Source organism: Gigantopelta aegis, chromosome 9, assembly GCF_016097555.1.
Source record: "Gigantopelta aegis isolate Gae_Host chromosome 9, Gae_host_genome, whole genome shotgun sequence".
Lineage (NCBI taxonomy): Eukaryota > Metazoa > Mollusca > Gastropoda > Neomphalida > Peltospiridae > Gigantopelta > Gigantopelta aegis.
In genome coordinates, this window is record NC_054707.1 from 788,208 (window position 1) to 807,448 (window position 19,241).

The 19,241-nt window shown below is 42.4% G+C and overlaps 1 protein-coding gene across 1 annotated transcript in view; it reads right to left on the minus strand.

Moving 5' to 3' along the window:
* The window catches only part of LOC121381362, a 43,157-nt gene extending 24,388 nt beyond the window's left edge, over nucleotides 1–18,769 (minus strand). Inside the window, exons 1-4 of the mRNA XM_041510647.1 lie at nucleotides 18,623–18,769; nucleotides 12,318–12,450; nucleotides 4,518–4,556; nucleotides 1,702–1,746 (exon numbers count right to left, since the gene is read on the minus strand). Of these exons, the coding sequence (XP_041366581.1) occupies nucleotides 1,702–1,746; nucleotides 4,518–4,556; nucleotides 12,318–12,335 (102 nt within the window). The 5' untranslated portion in view covers nucleotides 12,336–12,450; nucleotides 18,623–18,769. The remainder of the gene's footprint in view (nucleotides 1–1,701; nucleotides 1,747–4,517; nucleotides 4,557–12,317; nucleotides 12,451–18,622) is intronic.
* Nucleotides 18,770–19,241: the final 472 nt, after the last annotated feature.

Sequence of the window (19,241 nt, forward strand, 5' to 3'; positions counted from 1 at the left end):
GCTGGAACGAGAAATAGCCCAATGGTCCCATTAACAGAATATTAAAAGCTGTGGTATGTGCTATCCCATCTGTGGAATGGTGCATATAAAATATCCCTTGCTACTAATGGGGAAAAATGTAGCAGGTTTCCTTTCTAAGACTATGCTCCTGCGCACATACCACAGCTTTTGATATTCCAGTTGGAACGAGAAATAGCCCAGTGACGGGGATCGATTCTGAAACTCGTAGATAGGACAAGAGAATATATCACCCCTGTGCGGTATAGATAAGACAGTTCCAACATGCAGGAGTAGCCCAGTGGTAGATGGGACAAGAGAATATATCACCCCTGTGCGGTATAGATAAGACAGTTCCAACATGCAGGAGTAGCCCAGTGGTAGATGGGACAAGAGAATATATCACCCCTGTGCGGTATAGATAAGACAGTTCCAACATGCAGGAGTAGCCCAGTGGTAGATGGGACAAGAGAATATATCACCACTGTGCGGTATAGATAAGACAGTTCCAACATGCAGGAGTAGCCCAGTGGTAGATGGGACAAGAGAATATATCACCCCTGTGCGGTATAGATAAGACAGTTCCAACATGCAGGAGTAGCCCAGTGGTAGATGGGACAAGAGAATATATCACCCCTGTGCGGTATAGATAAGACAGTTCCAACATGCAGGAGTAGCCCAGTGGTAGATGGGACAAGAGAATATATCACCACTGTGCGGTATAGATAAGACAGTTCCAACATGCAGGAGTAGCCCAGTGGTAGATGGGACAAGAGAATATATCACCCCTGTGCGGTATAGATAAGACAGTTCCAACATGCAGGAGTAGCCCAGTGGTAGATGGGACAAGAGAATATATCACCCCTGTGCGGTATAGATAAGACAGTTCCAACATGCAGGAGTAGCCCAGTGGTAGATGGGACAAGAGAATATATCACCCCTGTGCGGTATAGATAAGACAGTTCCAACATGCAGGAGTAGCCCAGTGGTAGATGGGACAAGAGAATATATCACCACTGTGCGGTATAGATAAGACAGTTCCAACATGCAGGAGTAGCCCAGTGGTAGATGGGACAAGAGAATATATCACCCCTGTGCGGTATAGATAAGACAGTTCCAACATGCAGGAGTAGCCCAGTGGTAAAGCGTTTGCTCGATGTGCGGTCGGTCTGGGATCGATCCCCGTTGGTGTGCCCATTGGGCTATTTCTCGATCCAGCCAGTGCACCACAACTGGTATATCAAAAGCTGTGATATATGCTGTGGTAATGGCTGTGGTATGTGTTATCCTGTCTGTGGGATAGTGCATATAAAAAATCCCTTGCTGCTAATCGAAAAGAGTAGCTCATGAAGTGGCGACAGCGGGTTTCCTCTCTCAATATCTGTATGGTCCTTAACCATATGTTTGATACCATATAACCATAAATAAAATATGTTGAGTGCGTTGTTAAATAAAACATTTCCTTCAACAAGCAATAGTCCAATGGGTCCACTGACGGGGATCGATCCTAGACCAAGCATGCTTCAAGTGAACGCTTTGCCACTGGGCTAAGTCCGGACCCCAGTTATAGTATAATTATGCCTATACCGATACATGCACAGACATGCGTATACACACAGACATGCGTATACACACAGACATGCGTATACACACAGACATGCATGTACACAAACAAACCAACGTCACACTGGTACAACAACTTACCGAGTTAACATCTGGTGGGAAACCAGTTTTCTCTTTCCAAGTTATCTGAAAAAAATCAACTGAAGACTAAATAATGATATCAATAAAAATGGTACAGGCATCATGGCATACATATAAAAGTACATGTATATGACAAGCCAATTAAATCACTACATTTTTTACTTCAATGACGTGTTACAGACATAACTGCCATTCGAACATAATTATGAATCCAGTACATACACAAGATATAAAATTATATGAATTAATAACATGTTTATAATATACGTACATTCAGTGCATAAAATTTGGCATGCACGATTTTGTTGTCCGTTTGTCGGTTATGCAAAACCAATATCAACATAAACGATGGATTGTTTGTGCAAAAGATATAATCGCTCGTCAGAAAATCCGAACAAACGTGTATTAGCTGATAACATCAATGTTTTGGAAAACTGCGTGTAGTGGGAAATCCCTGAACTAGATGTACGCCATATGTACTTGATGTTAATATCATCAATGTTTTGGAAAACTGCGTGTAGTTGGAAATCCCTGAACTAGATGTAAGCCATATGTACTTGATGTTAATATCATCAATGTTTTGGAAAACTGCGTGTAGTTGGAAATCCCTGAACTAGATGTACGTCATATGTACTTGATGTTAATATCATCAATGTTTTGGAAAACTGCGTGTAGTTGGAAATCCCTGAACTAGATGTACGCCATATGTACTTGATGTTAATATCATCAATGTTTTGGAAAACTGCGTGTAGTTGGAAATCCCTGAACTAGATGTACGTCATATGTACTTGATGTTAATATCATCAATGTTTTAGAAAACTGCGTCCAGTTGGAGATCCTTGACCTAGATGTATGTCATATGTACTTGATGTTAATATCATTGATGTTTTGGAAAACTGCGTCCAGTTGGATATCCTTGACCTAGATGTACGCCATATGTACTTGATGTTAATATCATCAATGTTTTGAAAAACTGCGTGTAGTTGGAAATCCCTGAACTAGATGTACGCCATATGTACTTGATGTTAATATCATCAATGTTTTGGAAAACTGCGTGTAGTTGGAAATCCCTGAACTAGATGTACGTCATATGTACTTGATGTTAATATCATCAATGTTTTAGAAAACTGCGTCCAGTTGGAGATCCTTGACCTAGATGTATGTCATATGTACTTGATGTTAATATCATTGATGTTTTGGAAAACTGCGTCCAGTTGGATATCCTTGACCTAGATGTACGTCATATGTACTTGATGTTAATATCATTGATGTTTTGGAAAACTGCGTGTAGTGGGAAATCCCTGACCTAGATGTACCTCATATGTACTTGATGGCAATGTTCTAATCAGCTTGTTCTCCATCGTTATGAATAGCATTTACAAATTTTTAATTTTCAACAAATTGAAACTGACGTTAATAAATTTTTGTTAAATTGTATCAATGTTTTAAAATTTTTGAGAGATATTATCTACAGATCAATATTATACTAGTTTAAGCCTAAATGGTAATTGTTTAAATATTTAAAAACAAAAACATTATTCCTCAAAAGAGGTCAAAAAAGATTTTGATATGGGTTGATTTCCATGGGTCAGTTGGTTAGAACAAAGAAACCTAAATTTTATTTTCGCTTGCCAGCTTTCCAGTTGGTCCTAGCACACAAAAAGTATATTTTCGTATTTATGATAGGAAATTTGATGAAGAAAAGCTAAGAAAATCACTCATCTTAGATTACTGTTTCGTTATCGTTGCCCATTAACCTTTTCATTTGTATATCAACTATGGAAGAAACTTGTTTGTGTAAACACTAAAACTACACAAACAACATATTGGTTGTCTGAAAAATTCACAATATCCATGTCATAAACCCATTTGATATTTACCATTATAAACTCAGTTAATAATGTTTTGCTGTCAATGGGTTATTTGTCAACATGTAGCCAACAAAACGTGTTTACCTGAATGTTTTTATGAGATTTAGTTAAAAGTGTGTGACGTCATATTACCAATGAGACGACTTCAGAACTTTGATTTACTAAATATCAAATTAAAATGTTATTTTATAAGTGTTATAGGATAAATAGATTTTGCTATTTTGTTTTTTAGTATGTAAAATATCCACCTTGTATAGGTAACATACACTTGGTTGATATTATATTAAAAAACACTTGTGACAAATTCTCTATGTATTTTGAATAACAAATACTGGTGAGAGACTTTACTGATAGCCTCTGGATAAATAAATATTTGTTACAGAGGTTAGCATGGGTCCCTGGTGATTTGAGGTACTTAATAATTGTATTAGTAAATTTTAACCACAACTGGTATATCAAAAGCTGTGATATATGCTGTGGCAATGGCTGTGGTATGTGTTATCCTGTCTGTGGGATAGTGCATATCAAAAATCCCTTGCTGCTAATCGAAGAGAGTAGCTCATGAAGTGGCGACAGTGGGTTTTCTCTCTCAATATTTGTATGGTCCTTAACCATATGTTTGATGCCATATAACCATAAATAAAATATGTTGAGTGCGTTGTTAAATAAAACATTTCCTTCAACAAGCAATAGCCCAATGGGTCCACTGACGGGGATCGATCCTAGACCAAGCATGCTTCAAGTGAACGCTTTGCCACTGGGCTAGGTCCGGACCCCAGTTATAGTATAATTATGCCTATACCGATACATGCACAGACATGCGTGTACGCACAGACATGCGTATACGCACAGACATGCGTGTACGCACAGACACACAGACATGCGTGTACACACAGACATGCGTGTACACACACACACCAACGTCACACTGGCACAATAACTTACTGAGTTAACACCTGATGGGACACCATTTTTCCAAGTTACCTGAAAAAATTCAACTGAAGACTAAATAATGATATCAATCAAAATGGTACGGGCATCATGGCATACATATAAAAGTACATGCATATGACAAACCAATTAAATTACCTAGATGTACGTCGTATGTACTTAATGGTAATATTATTGATGTTTTGGAAAACTGTCCAGTTGGAGATCCTTGACCTAGATGTATGTCATATGTACTTGATGTTAATATCATTGATGTTTTGGAAAACTGTCCAGTTGGAGATCCTTGACCTAGATGTATGTCATATGTACTTGATGTTAATATTATTGATGTTTTGGAAAACTGCGTCCAGTTGGAGATCCTTGACCTAGATGTATGTCATATGTACTTGATGTTAATATTATTGATGTTTTGGAAAACTGTCCAGTTGGAGATCCTTGACCTAGATGTATGTCATATGTACTTGATGTTAATATCATTGATGTTTTGGAAAACTGTCCAGTTGGAGATCCTTGACCTAGATGTATGTCATATGTACTTGATGTTAATATTATTGATGTTTTGGAAAACTGCGTCCAGTTGGAGATCCTTGACCTAGATGTACGTCATATGTACTTAATGGTAATATCATTGATGTTTTGGAAAACTGCGTGTAGTTGGAGATCCTTGACCTAGATGTACGTCATATGTACTTAATGGTAATATCATTGATGTTTTGGAAAACTGCGTCCAGTTGGAGATCCTTGACCTAGATGTACGTCATATGTACTTGATGTTAATATCATCAATGTTTTGGAAAACTGCGTCCAGTTGGAGATCCTTGACCTAGATGTACGTCATATGTACTTAATGGTAATATCATTGATGTTTTGGAAAACTGCGTGTAGTTGGAGATCCTTGACCTAGATGTACGTCATATGTACTTAATGGTAATATCATTGATGTTTTGGAAAACTGCGTGTAGTTGGAGATCCTTGACCTAGATGTACGTCATATGTACTTAATGGTAATATCATTGATGTTTTGGAAAACTGCGTCCAGTTGGAGATCCTTGACCTAGATGTACGTCATATGTACTTAATGGTAATATCATTGATGTTTTGGAAAACTGTGTGTAGTTGGAAATCCTTGACCTAGATGTACCTCATATGTACTTGATGGCAATGTTCTAATCAGCTTGTTCTCCCATAGTTATGAATAGCATTTTACAAATTTCTAATTTTCAACAAATTGAAACTAACGTTAGTAAATTTTGGTTAAATTGTATCAAGGTTTTAAAATGTTTGAAAGATATTATCTACAGATCAATATTATACTAGTTTAAGCCTAAACTGAAATTGTTTAATATTTAGAAACAAAATCATTATTCCTCAAAAAAGATTTTGATATGGGTGGAATTCCGTGGGTCGGTTGGGTTAGAACAAACAAAACTAATTTTATTTTCGCCTGTTTGCTTTCCAGTTGGTCCTAGCACACAAAAAGTATATTTTCGTATTTATGATAGGAATTTGATGAAGAAAATATCCATGTCATAAACCCATTTGATATTTACCATTATAAACTCAGTTAATAATGTTTTGCTGTCAATGGGTTATTTGTCGACATGTAGCCAACAAAACGTGTATACCTGAATGTTTTTATGAGATTTAGTTAAAAGTGTGTCACGTCATATTACCAATGAGACGACTTCAGAACTTTGATTTACTAAATATCAAATTAAAATGTTATTTTATAAGTGTTATAGGATAAATAGATTTTGCTATTTTGTTTTTTAGTATGTAAAATATCCACCTTGTATAGGTAACATACACTTGGTTGATATTATATTAAAAAACACTTGTGACTAATTCTCTATGTATTTTGAATAACAAATACTGGTGAGAGACTTTACTGATAGCCTCTGGATAAATAAATATTTGTTACAGAGGTTAGCATGGGTCCCTGGTGATTTGAGGTACTTAATAATTGTATTAGTATATTTTAAAACTGCTTGGTAATTTTATTATAATTATTAATTGCCGAAACTTTTTACATTTTTTACTTGTATCAACAATGCAGAAAAATCTACATATTTGATGCAATCAAAAGTACATGCATGCTTATAATCGGACTATCCCCGCTCACTGAATGAAAAAAACGACGTAACTCTATTGAGCCATGTTATTTACTATTTTCAAGTATAAAAGAGCAAAATGTCATAAAAACATAAAATATAAAGTATATACCTGTAATCTGCATGGTTGAATTTATGTCTTGAAGCAATCAATAAAAAAGGAACTGTTTTAATCATTATTTTTATTGATTTAGTGATTGCTGCATGGTGTTTAAAATATTACTTGCAACATAAGGTGGAACCAACTTTTTCTTCTTTTTTTTTGGTTACTTATTTTCATTTTTTATCTGTCAAATGGATCCTTCAAGATAGTTCAATCCTGCACCGCAAACACCTCAAGCGAGCACTCAACCCACTGAGCTAAATCCCCCCCCCCCCCCCCACACACAGTAAAATATTTCAAAATTCTTAAGTTGGAGCCATGCATTATACAATAGTGACTTTGTTTACTGTCAGTATGGGTATAAGAATTTTTAGTGTGCTTTCATTAAACAATGTTCAAGCACACCTGTTATGGGCACACCCACGGACTTGGCCTACAACAGCAAATGGCTCAAATGTAAAGCTAGTGTACAATTTTAAACACTGGGATTACATGTAGCATACTAAAACACTACAGTTTTTACTTGAGTAATGTTACAGACATAACTGACATCCATTCAAACATAATTTTACCAATATAAACACAAATAAACACATTCTTTGAATTTGGGGGCGGGACGTAGCCCAGTGGTAAAGCGCTCGCTTGATGTGCGGTCGATTTGGGATCGATCTCCATTGGGCAATTTCTCGCTCCTGCCAGTGCACCACGACTGGTACATCAAAGGCTGTGGTATGTGCTATCATGTCTATGGGATGGTGCATATAAAAGATCCCTTGCCGCTAATCAAAAAGAGTAGCCCATGAAGTGGCGACAGCAGGTTTCCTCTCTCAATAGCTGTGTGGTAAGTAGCCATATGTCTGACACTGTATAACCCTAAATAAAACATTTCCTTCCTATTTTCTTTGAATTTCTAACATGTATGCAATACATATATTTTGCAGTTAAATAAGGCAAAAAAATTATCGGCTATTTATTAAGCATTATTCAACATTTACTAACATTTGCTTCACCTCACGCGCCCCTTTGCAGGGTTACTAACATTTGCTTCACCTCACGCGCCCCTTTGCAGGGTTACTAACATTTGCTTCACCTCACGCGCCCCTTTGCAGGGTTAGTAACATTTGCTCCGCCTCACGCGCCCATTTGCAGGGTTAGTAACATTTGCTCCGCCTCACGCGCCCCTTTGCAGGGTTAGTAACATTTGCTTCACCTCACGCGCCCCTTTGCAGGGTTACTAACATTTGCTTTACCTCACGCGCCCCTTTGCAGGGTTACTAACATTTGCTTCACCTCACGCGCCCCTTTGCAGGGTTACTAACATTTGCTTCACCTCACGCGCCCCTTTGCAGGGTTACTAACATTTGCTTTACCTCACGCACCCCCTCACGCGCCCCTTTACAGGGTTACTAACATTTGCTTCACCTCACGCGCCCCTTTGCAGGGTTACTAACATTTGCTTCACCTCACGCGCCCCTTTGCAGGGTTACTAACATTTGCTTCACCTCACGCGCCCCTTTGCAGGGTTACTAACATTTGCTTCACCTCACGCGCCCCTTTGCAGGGTTACTAACATTTGCTTCACCTCACGCGCCCCTTTGCAGGGTTACTAACATTTGCTTCACCTCACGCGCCCCTTTACAGGGTTAGTAACATTTGCTTCACCTCACGCGCCCCTTTGCAGGGTTACTAACATTTGCTTCACCTCACGCGCCCCTTTGCAGGGTTACTAACATTTGCTTTACCTCACGTGCCCCCTCACGCGCCCCTTTACAGGGTTACTAACATTTGCTTTCCTCACGCGCCCCTTTGCAGGGTTACTAACATTTGCTTCGCCTCACGCGCCCCTTTGCAGGGTTACTAACATTTGCTTTGCCTCACGCGCCCCTTTGCAGGGTTAGTAACATTTGCTTCGCCTCACGCGCCCCTTTGCAGGGTTAGTAACATTTGCTCCGCCTCACGCGCCCCTTTGCAGGGTTAGTAACATTTGCTCCGCCTCACGCGCCCCTTTGCAGGGTTACTAACATTTGCTTTACCTCACGTGCCCCCTCACGCGCCCCTTTACAGGGTTACTAACATTTGCTTTCCTCACGCGCCCCTTTGCAGGGTTACTAACATTTGCTTCGCCTCACGCGCCCCTTTGCAGGGTTACTAACATTTGCTTTGCCTCACGCGCCCCTTTGCAGGGTTAGTAACATTTGCTTCGCCTCACGCGCCCCTTTGCAGGGTTAGTAACATTTGCTCCGCCTCACGCGCCCCTTTGCAGGGTTAGTAACATTTGCTCCGCCTCACGCGCCCCTTTGCAGGGTTACTAACATTTGCTTCACCTCACGCGCCCCTTTGCAGGGTTACTAACATTTGCTTCACCTCACGCGCCCCTTTGCAGGGTTACTAACATTTGCTTCACCTCACGCAGGGTTACTAACACCTCACGTGCCCCCTCACGCGCCCCTTTACAGGGTTACTAACATTTGCTTTACCTCACGCGCCCCTTTACAGGGTTACTAACATTTGCTTCACCTCACGCGCCCCTTTGCAGGGTTACTAACATTTGCTTCACCTCACGCGCCCCTTTGCAGGGTTAGTAACATTTGCTTCACCTCACGCGCCCCTTTGCAGGGTTACTAACATTTGCTTCACCTCACGCGCCCCTTTGCAGGGTTACTAACATTTGCTTTACCTCACGCGCCCCCTCACAGGGTTACTAACATTTGCTTCACCTCACGCGCCCCTTTGCAGGGTTACTAACATTTGCTTCACCTCACGCGCCCCTTTGCAGGGTTAGTAACATTTGCTTCACCTCACGCGCCCCTTTGCAGGGTTACTAACATTTGCTTCACCTCACGCGCCCCTTTGCAGGGTTAGTAACATTTGCTCCGCCTCACGCGCCCCTTTGCAGGGTTAGTAACATTTGCTCCGCCTCACGCGCCCCTTTGCAGGGTTACTAACATTTGCTTCACCTCACGCGCCCCTTTGCAGGGTTACTAACATTTGCTTCACCTCACGCGCCCCTTTGCAGGATTACTAACATTTGCTTCGCCTCACACGCCCCTTTGCAGGGTTACTAACATTTGCTTCACCTCACGCGCCCCTTTGCAGGGTTACTAACATTTGCTTCACCTCACGCGCCCCTTTGCAGGGTTACTAACATTTGCTTCACCTCACGCAGGGTTACTAACACCTCACGTGCCCCCTCACGCGCCCCTTTACAGGGTTACTAACATTTGCTTTACCTCACGCGCCCCTTTACAGGGTTACTAACATTTGCTTTACCTCACGCGCCCCTTTGCAGGGTTACTAACATTTGCTTCACCTCACGCGCCCCTTTGCAGGGTTACTAACATTTGCTTCACCTCACGCGCCCCTTTGCAGGGTTACTAACATTTGCTTCACCTCACGCGCCCCTTTGCAGGGTTACTAACATTTGCTTCACCTCACGCGCCCCTTTGCAGGGTTACTAACATTTGCTTCACCTCAGGCGCCCCTTTGCAGGGTTAGTAACATTTGCTTCACCTCACGCGCCCCTTTGCAGGGTTACTAACATTTGCTTCACCTCACGCGCCCCTTTGCAGGGTTACTAACATTTGCTTTACCTCACGCGCCCCCTCACAGGGTTACTAACATTTGCTTCACCTCACGCGCCCCTTTGCAGGGTTACTAACATTTGCTTCACCTCACGCGCCCCTTTGCAGGGTTAGTAACATTTGCTTCACCTCACGCGCCCCTTTGCAGGGTTACTAACATTTGCTTCACCTCACGCGCCCCTTTGCAGGGTTACTAACATTTGCTTCACCTCACGCGCCCCTTTGCAGGGTTACTAACATTTGCTTCACCTCACGCGCCCCTTTGCAGGGTTACTAACATTTGCTTTACCTCACGCGCCCCTTTGCAGGGTTACTAACATTTGCTTTACCTCACGCGCCCCTTTGCAGGGTTACTAACATTTGCTTTACCTCACGCGCCCCTTTGCAGGGTTACTAACATTTGCTTCACCTCACGCGCCCCTTTGCAGGGTTAGTAACATTTGCTTCACCTCACGCGCCCCTTTGCAGGGTTACTAACATTTGCTTCACCTCACGCGCCCCTTTGCAGGGTTACTAACATTTGCTTCACCTCACGCGCCCCTTTGCAGGGTTACTAACATTTGCTTCACCTCACGCGCCCCTTTGCAGGGTTACTAACATTTGCTTCACCTCACGCGCCCCTTTGCAGGGTTAGTAACATTTGCTTCACCTCAAGCGCCCCTTCGCCCCTTTGCAGGGTTAGTAACATTTGCTTCACCTCACGCGCCCCTTTGCAGGGTTACTAACATTTGCTTCACCTCACGCGCCCCTTTGCAGGGTTACTAACATTTGCTTCACCTCACGCGCCCCTTTGCAGGGTTACTAACATTTGCTTCACCTCACGCGCCCCTTTGCAGGGTTACTAACATTTGCTTCACCTCACGCGCCCCTTTGCAGGGTTACTAACATTTGCTTCACCTCACGCGCCCCTTTGCAGGGTTACTAACATTTGCTTTACCTCACGCGCCCCTTTGCAGGGTTACTAACATTTGCTTCACCTCACGCGCCCCTTTGCAGGGTTACTAACATTTGCTTTACCTCACGCGCCCCTTTGCAGGGTTACTAACATTTGCTTTACCTCACGCGCCCCTTTGCAGGGTTACTAACATTTGCTTTACCTCACGCGCCCCTTTGCAGGGTTACTAACATTTGCTTTACCTCACGCGCCCCTTTGCAGGGTTACTAACATTTGCTTCACCTCACGCGCCCCTTTGCAGGGTTACTAACATTTGCTTTACCTCACGCGCCCCTTTGCAGGGTTACTAACATTTGCTTTACCTCACGCGCCCCTTTGCAGGGTTACTAACATTTGCTTTACCTCACGCGCCCCTTTGCAGGGTTACTAACATTTGCTTTACCTCACGCGCCCCTTTGCAGGGTTACTAACATTTGCTTCACCTCACGCGCCCCTTTGCAGGGTTACTAACATTTGCTTCACCTCACGCGCCCCTTTGCAGGGTTACTAACATTTGCTTTACCTCACGCGCCCCTTTGCAGGGTTACTAACATTTGCTTCACCTCACGCGCCCCTTTGCAGGGTTACTAACATTTGCTTCACCTCACGCGCCCCTTTGCAGGGTTACTAACATTTGCTTCACCTCACGCGCCCCTTTGCAGGGTTAGTAACATTTGCTTCACCTCACGCGCCCCTTTGCAGGGTTACTAACATTTGCTTCGCCTCACGCGCCCCTTTGCAGGGCTACTAACATTTGCTTCACCTCACGCGCCCCTTTGCAGGGTTACTAACATTTGCTTCACCTCACGCGCCCCTTTGCAGGGTTACTAACATTTGCTTCACCTCACGCAGGGTTACTAACATTTGCTTTACCTCACGCGCCCCCTCACGCGCCCCTTTACAGGGTGTTAAAATGCACAGGGTTACTGAAGGAGGACATGTACAGTTTTTGGGTTGAACTGAAATTTGGAATTCTAGAAAATCGGAAGACATTTTTGTCTGTGTTGGAGGAAAAAAACTGTTAAAAAACCCCTAATATTTGCTTTTGTAGTGTTAAGTTCTTACCATAGACGTAGTAGTCATTTTGTCTTCTGTTCTGCTCACAAACCTGCACTGTGAAGAACTAAAATCTGTCACAGAGTCACCGTCTGTTTGTCTTGCTGTATCACAGTATGTCAATGAATCGGTGCTCCCCGCACTGAAATCACAACAAACAGAAACAATCACAGAAGTATTCACTGATTTAATCATTCTTTTCATTTGCGACAATTGTAAACAATGTCATTAATGTGGGTTGAATGTCATTATATTTGGTAGCAGTAGACTCTAACTAGCAGAACGACCGTGGCGTGACATCTGAAACATACACAGTGACGTAACAAAACGAAATGATATCTCCAAGGAGAATATCGCAGGAGATATCACAAATTATAATGCCAGTGATATCTCCTAGAAAAGCCTTTAATGGATGATAATTACATATTATTTCACTCTCAATCATATTGATATACCTACCAATGTTTGACAACAGCCGTTGCATTTTCATACTGGGGTGTCATTAAACATCTATTCATCTGGCCAGTGAGAGACACGTCACTATAATAGCTGCTGTACACCTAGCCACTAATAATACAGTTCTGGTATCCTGTTCTGGGGCACAGACTGTTACTCCAGCTATCTGACCAGCACAGTGACAGAGACGTCACTATAGCTGCTGTACACCTAGCCACTAATAATACAGTTCTGGTATCCTGTTCTGGGGCACAGACTGTTACTCCGGCTGTCAGACCAGCACAGTGAGAGAGACGTCACTATAGCTGCTGTACACCTAGCCACTAATAATACAGTTCCGGTATCCTGTTCTGGGGCACAGACTGTTACTCCAGCTATCTGACCAGCACAGTGAGAGAGACGTCACTATAGCTGCTGTACACCTAGCCACTAATAATACAGTTCTGGTATCCTGTTCTGGGGCACAGACTGTTACTCCGGCTATCTGACCAGTACAGTGACAGAGACGTCACTATAGCTGCTGTACACCTAGCCACCAATAATACAGTTCTGGTATCCTGTTCTGGGGCACAGACTGTTACTCCGGCTATCTGACCAGTACAGTGACAGAGACGTCACTATAGCTGCTGTACACCTAGCCACTAATAATACAGTTCCGGTATCCTGTTCTGGGGCACAGACTGTTACTCCGGCTATCTGACCAGTACAGTGACAGAGACGTCACTATAGCTGCTGTACACCTAGCCACCAATAATACAGTTCTGGTATCCTGTTCTGGGGCACAGACTGTGTTACTCCGGCTGTCAGACCAGTACAGTGACAGAGACGTCACTATAGCTGCTGTACACCTAGCCACTAATAATACAGTTCTGGTATCCTGTTCTGGGGCACAGACTGTTACTCCGGCTATCTGACCAGCACAGTGAGAGAGACGTCACTATAGCTGCTGTACACCTAGCCACTAATAATACAGTTCTGGTATCCTGTGCTGGGGCACAGACTGACTACTCTGGCTGTCTGACCAGGACAGCGAGTCAATGGTTAGTCAGAAGTGGCTAATAATAGAACAATCAGAATAGTGGCATTACACCAACCCAAGGGGGTTGATGTGCAGTCGGTTTGGGGTCGATCCCCATCAGTGGGCTCATTGGGCTATTTCTCGTCACAGCCAGTGCACCACAACTGGTATATCAAAGGCTGAGGTATGTACTATCCTGTCTGTGGGATGGTGCATATAAAAGATCCCTTGCAGCGGGTTTCCTCTCTATGACTGTAAAAAATTACCATATGTTTGACATCCGAAGATTAATAAAATCAGTGTGCTCTAGTGGTGTTGTTAAACAAAACAAAAGTGGTTTTTTTACACCTACCCACTAAAAATGTGCTTCAAGCTCCAAGCCATTTTTGCTGTGTCCAGAACAGTGAATAAATATTTAATAGTTGAAAGTGGCTAACGATAGAGAAGTCCGTACAGTGGTATTATACCTACCAACAGAACTGTTAAATTTCACTCTGGGTCATAGGATCATACCCAATCGGCAGATCCAGTTACCCCCCTCCCCCCATCCCAAAGAGTACCCCATGACGTCAAAGTCTAAAGATGTTGTTAGAGACTTGGGTGTAGATTTTAACACTTCTATAAGGATGGAGCCTGGATTAAATATCCATGGACACCAAAAATATGGAACCACATGGAAGCATGGCTTCTTAAAAATCAACCAAATCACAATTATAATCCATTCCAACATTCTTAAGAATGAAATCAGCTTGGGCACTGGGTCGTATAAGCATGGGTTATGTATCATTGTATTTGTGTTATATCCATATGGCCAAGATGTGGGACCTTCATGGGAGTGGGGTGTGGGGGTGGGGGTGGGTGGGGTGAGCAGATCAACTGGACCTAAAACCAGATGATTCCAATGGTTGGTAAACTCGCCCCAGTCTGTGCAGTCAACTTGCCCCAGTCAACTTGCCCCAGTACTTGATCATGTCGCCCCAGCCTCTAATATTTTTGTCATGCCCTAAAATAATTACTAATTTGCCCCAGTGCTTGGAAAACTCGCTTGGCCCAATCTCCCCAATCCCTTTTACTGTATTCAAATATAATTAACACCTATGGACCTTACTGATGATATTTTAAAGTTAGTTCAGTGTCAGGATTTTTTAATTTTATAACTTACTGTTAACAAAATAAATATGCATCATGCAAGGTCATCAATGACAGGTAAAGGTCAATTCATACTTTGATTGCCGACCTCATGCACAACTGAAATTTAATTCTTTATTTAGTAAACGAACATGTACTAAAATTTAATAAGAACTGTGTTAAAACCGCACTAAACTGACTAAAAAATTAAGATTAGGTTTGAACAGAAGCAGGACTGGGCGAGTCAACTACTCGCCAACAAGAGTTGGCGGTGAGGTATGAATCTAGCTTTAGAATGACAGATATAATCAAGATAAAGTTATCCAGAACTCAAATCATTTATGTTTGATATACAAAAATTCATACACTAAGTGATGGCAGAACATGTCCTTTTTTAATGATCTCAAATTTCGGGGGCAGAACTTTAGCCCAGTGGTAAAGCGCTCGTTTGATGCGTGGTTGGTCTGGGTTCAATCCCCATCGGTGGGTCATTGGGATATTTCTTGTTCCAGCCAGTGCACCATGATTGGTATATAAAAGGCCGTGGGGTTTACTACTCTGTGGGATGGTGCATATGAACGATTCCTTGCTGCTAATCGAAAAAAAAAGAAGAGTAGCCCATAAAGTGGCGACAGTGGGTTTCCTATCTCAATATATGTGTGCACCGTAACCATATGTCTGACACCATATAACCATAAATAAAATGTGTCGAGTGCGTTAAATAAAACATCTCTTTCTTTCATAAACATTTTTGGATAGTGGCAAGTTGATCAACTAATGAAGTGAGCTGATCAACAACCATGTTAAATAATGTACACAATCAACTCAACAGAATACCGGTACTGTTTATATATACTAAAACGCAAAAGAAACGCAGGTCCTGAAAATGCGAAAGAATTGCACTTTGTAAAGCAGTATCTTTGGTGGAATTGAACCTCAACTGTGTTAAAGGACATGGCACACACCCACACCGCAGTCCCACCTGCGTGTCAATTTCATTACCTGTGTGACGTCACGAATTCTCAAAACACGTTGTTTGCACGTGCTGGATCATCCGTATCATGAATCCAGTGCAAACACACTCATTGAAATGCTTATAAAGCCTACACACCTGGATTTAATCGCATAAATTCAATTTGAGTAGTGACAGACAACAGAATCACATTTTAAAAATGCCGCGACTGACGCAACTCCAGCGAGGGATGGCCATCGGGATGTTGCAAGCCGGACAGACCCGTACTGCTGTAGCCAGACAATTGGGATGTCATGTTTCAACAATCGCACGCCTTTCTCAACGTCACCAAATCACTGGATCTGTGAACGATCGACCACGCACCGGCCGCCCGAGGGTGACAACCGCAGCCCTAGACCGGTACATCCGGGTGACCCACCTTAGGAATCGGATGCTGCCAGCAGCTAACACCGCTCACCAGGTGCGTGGTCCACGTGGTCCAGTGTCCGCCGATACCGTCCGACGCCGTCTGAGGGCAGCAGGACTCCGTAACCGCCGTCCTTATGTGGGACCAATATTGACCCCTCGGCACCGCCAACAACGTCAACAGTGGGCGCAACAACATCAAAGATGGCGACGTGGCCAGTGGCAACAAGTTCTGTTTACTGATGAGAGCCGTTACAATCTTTCCAACGCTGATGGCCGAATCCGAGTATGGCGACGTCGACATGAACGTTACTCCGACTGCTGCGTTCTGCAGGCCGACCGATGGGGCGGGGGTAGTGTGATGGTGTGGGGTGGGTTCTCATTCAACCACAGAACACAACTTCATGTGTTCAGACAACGCGTTAATGCCGCCGTGTACCAAAATGACGTCATCAACAATCACGTCGTTCCCTTCTTTGCCGCTCACCCACGTGTGCGCTTGCTGCAGCAAGACAATGCCAGGCCGCACACTGCCAGGGCAACACAGGCGTTGCTGGCTCAGCACAACATCCCAACGTTGCCGTGGCCAGCCTTATCACCGGACATGGCGCCTATCGAACACGTCTGGGATGAAATCGGACGTCGCCTTCAGGCTCGCGGACAACCTCAGAATATGCAGGCGCTGGAGGCAGCATTGGTCCATGAATGGAACTCACTCCCTCAGGCATTCTTTCAACGGCTTGTCAACTCAATGAGGAGACGTTGCACTGCCTGTTTGAATGCCCAGGGTGGTCACACGCGATACTGACTTTGACAATGCTACAGGTCGTCTCTTTCACATTTTTAACATGGACCCCCACCCTACTTTATGACATGAAACAATAGCCAAAAAGGAATTCAATCAAAAATTTCCAACACCAATGTGTGCCGAATTGGTGTAGCTCCAAAATAAATGTTGAAATCTTCATTTCGTTTTGTTTTTTTAATATTTTATATCCAATTTAATGAGAACCTGCGTTTCTTTTGCGTTTTAGTATACATCAGCTCGTCCGAGTGAAAATAAGCAGGGCAGTGCTAAACGAGATCAATGTATCAAAAAAAAATTTGAGGGTAGTAATCCATGCACTCCTGTCAGGCTTCAGGCATTTGGCGCTCACCTTTCTGACTGGAAGGAAGGAAGGAAATGTTTTACTTAATGATGCACTCAACACATTTTATTTACGGTTATATGGTGTCAGACATATGGTTAAGGACCACACAGATATTGAAGGAGGAAACCTGCTGTCACCAGTTCTCCGATTAGCAGCAATGTGGCCACTTAATACAGGTATTTTAGCGATTTGACATCCGATTTAGGTGGTTGCTGACCGCGTAAAACAGGTGACCTCTTATTACAGGTGCATTTACATTAAAAATCATTTGGGAGGAAAAAAAGTGGCTGCTTAAGGCAGGTGACTGCTGATTACAGGTGACTGCTATGATAATATTAGTTGTAATCCATGTAAAAATGTGTGATGATTCATTTGCAACCCTATATAGCTGTTTGGCAGTAATACTTAATATGAATAAACATTGTAATCCAGATTCAGACACTTTTGGCCTATGCCGTGACAAGACCGCGTGCACCCAGCACCCCACTATTAGTTTGACATCATGAAAAGGCTGTCCATTATGTTGTTGCAGCACACACGAAAAGGCTATAAATATTTACCAAACACCCCTCCCCCCCAAAAAAAAAAGAAGAAAAAAAAAGAATAATTTAAAGAGCACTTTCTAAATGATTGTTTGTCCCACAGCGAACACCTTTTTTCATACTATGGAATTTACTATACATTTATGAGCCGATTGTTTTGTAACTTGCACACAAAAATTATATTTATTTGTTATTTAAACCAAACTGAAATTATTAACAAACAAAAAAACATTTTTGTAGTGAACTTATACAACATGGTGACATTTTGTCCTTGCGTGATTGCAACATCTAACCTTGATCTAACACAACTGGGAAATATTTCCGTGTCTTTATTAAACCGAAAGTAGTGGGAAAAAAAATAACAAAGAAAATACCGGTACCCTGTTCAGGCTGTTGCACACGCGATTGTAATCAATACAGATTTTACGATTTTTAGAATTAGGAATATAAATAAATTAATTAAATAATAAAAAAAAGACTGCACTTGATTTTTGTCATCCACTAAAGATCGAGCGCACGTGACAATAATGGTAAGCGACACGGACTGCCTAGCCAAATAGAACCGTGGATTTTACGACAACGACAGTCCGCGGGCTAAACAACCACAGTATGATAACCGTGTTATTTATTACAGAACAAACCTTTCATCTTGTTGGAACGTGCGCCGCTGTGTTTACGCTGGGAAGACAAAGATCACGTAAACAATAAACGGCATATCAGTACCAGTCGTGACGAAATATGCCTACATCCAGATTATAACACGGTTGTAACTCGTAACCCGTAAACATCTCTAGATCTAAAAACAATAATACCGCAAACCGGTTCGGAAAACCTGAATACGAAAAGGGCGGGAAATTTGACTAACATTTATTACTCACTTAGTTTGCTGTAAACGGACCTTTACATAAATATCGCATTTGTCAACGCTATCATTGTGGGATAAATTACTGACCGAATACTACATGAGTGGCCGTTGAATACCATTTATATTTTACAACGAGTTGGCTTTTTTTTTTAAATCGTATGCGCGGCGCCCCCTCACCGATTTCGGCATCCAGACCATAGTTAACCGATCTTTGTTGCTACAGTTTCTTTCATAAAAATAGGTTTAAATTAATATGCCAAGTACTTTGCTATAAGACAAGCAAAACGCACGGGGAAAAACGAAAAAACCCAAAACAAAACAAAATAAAACGAAAATCAAATTATCCACTGTTTAAAAAAGCTAAAATTATCCACACATCCTACCGATTCTGTGGC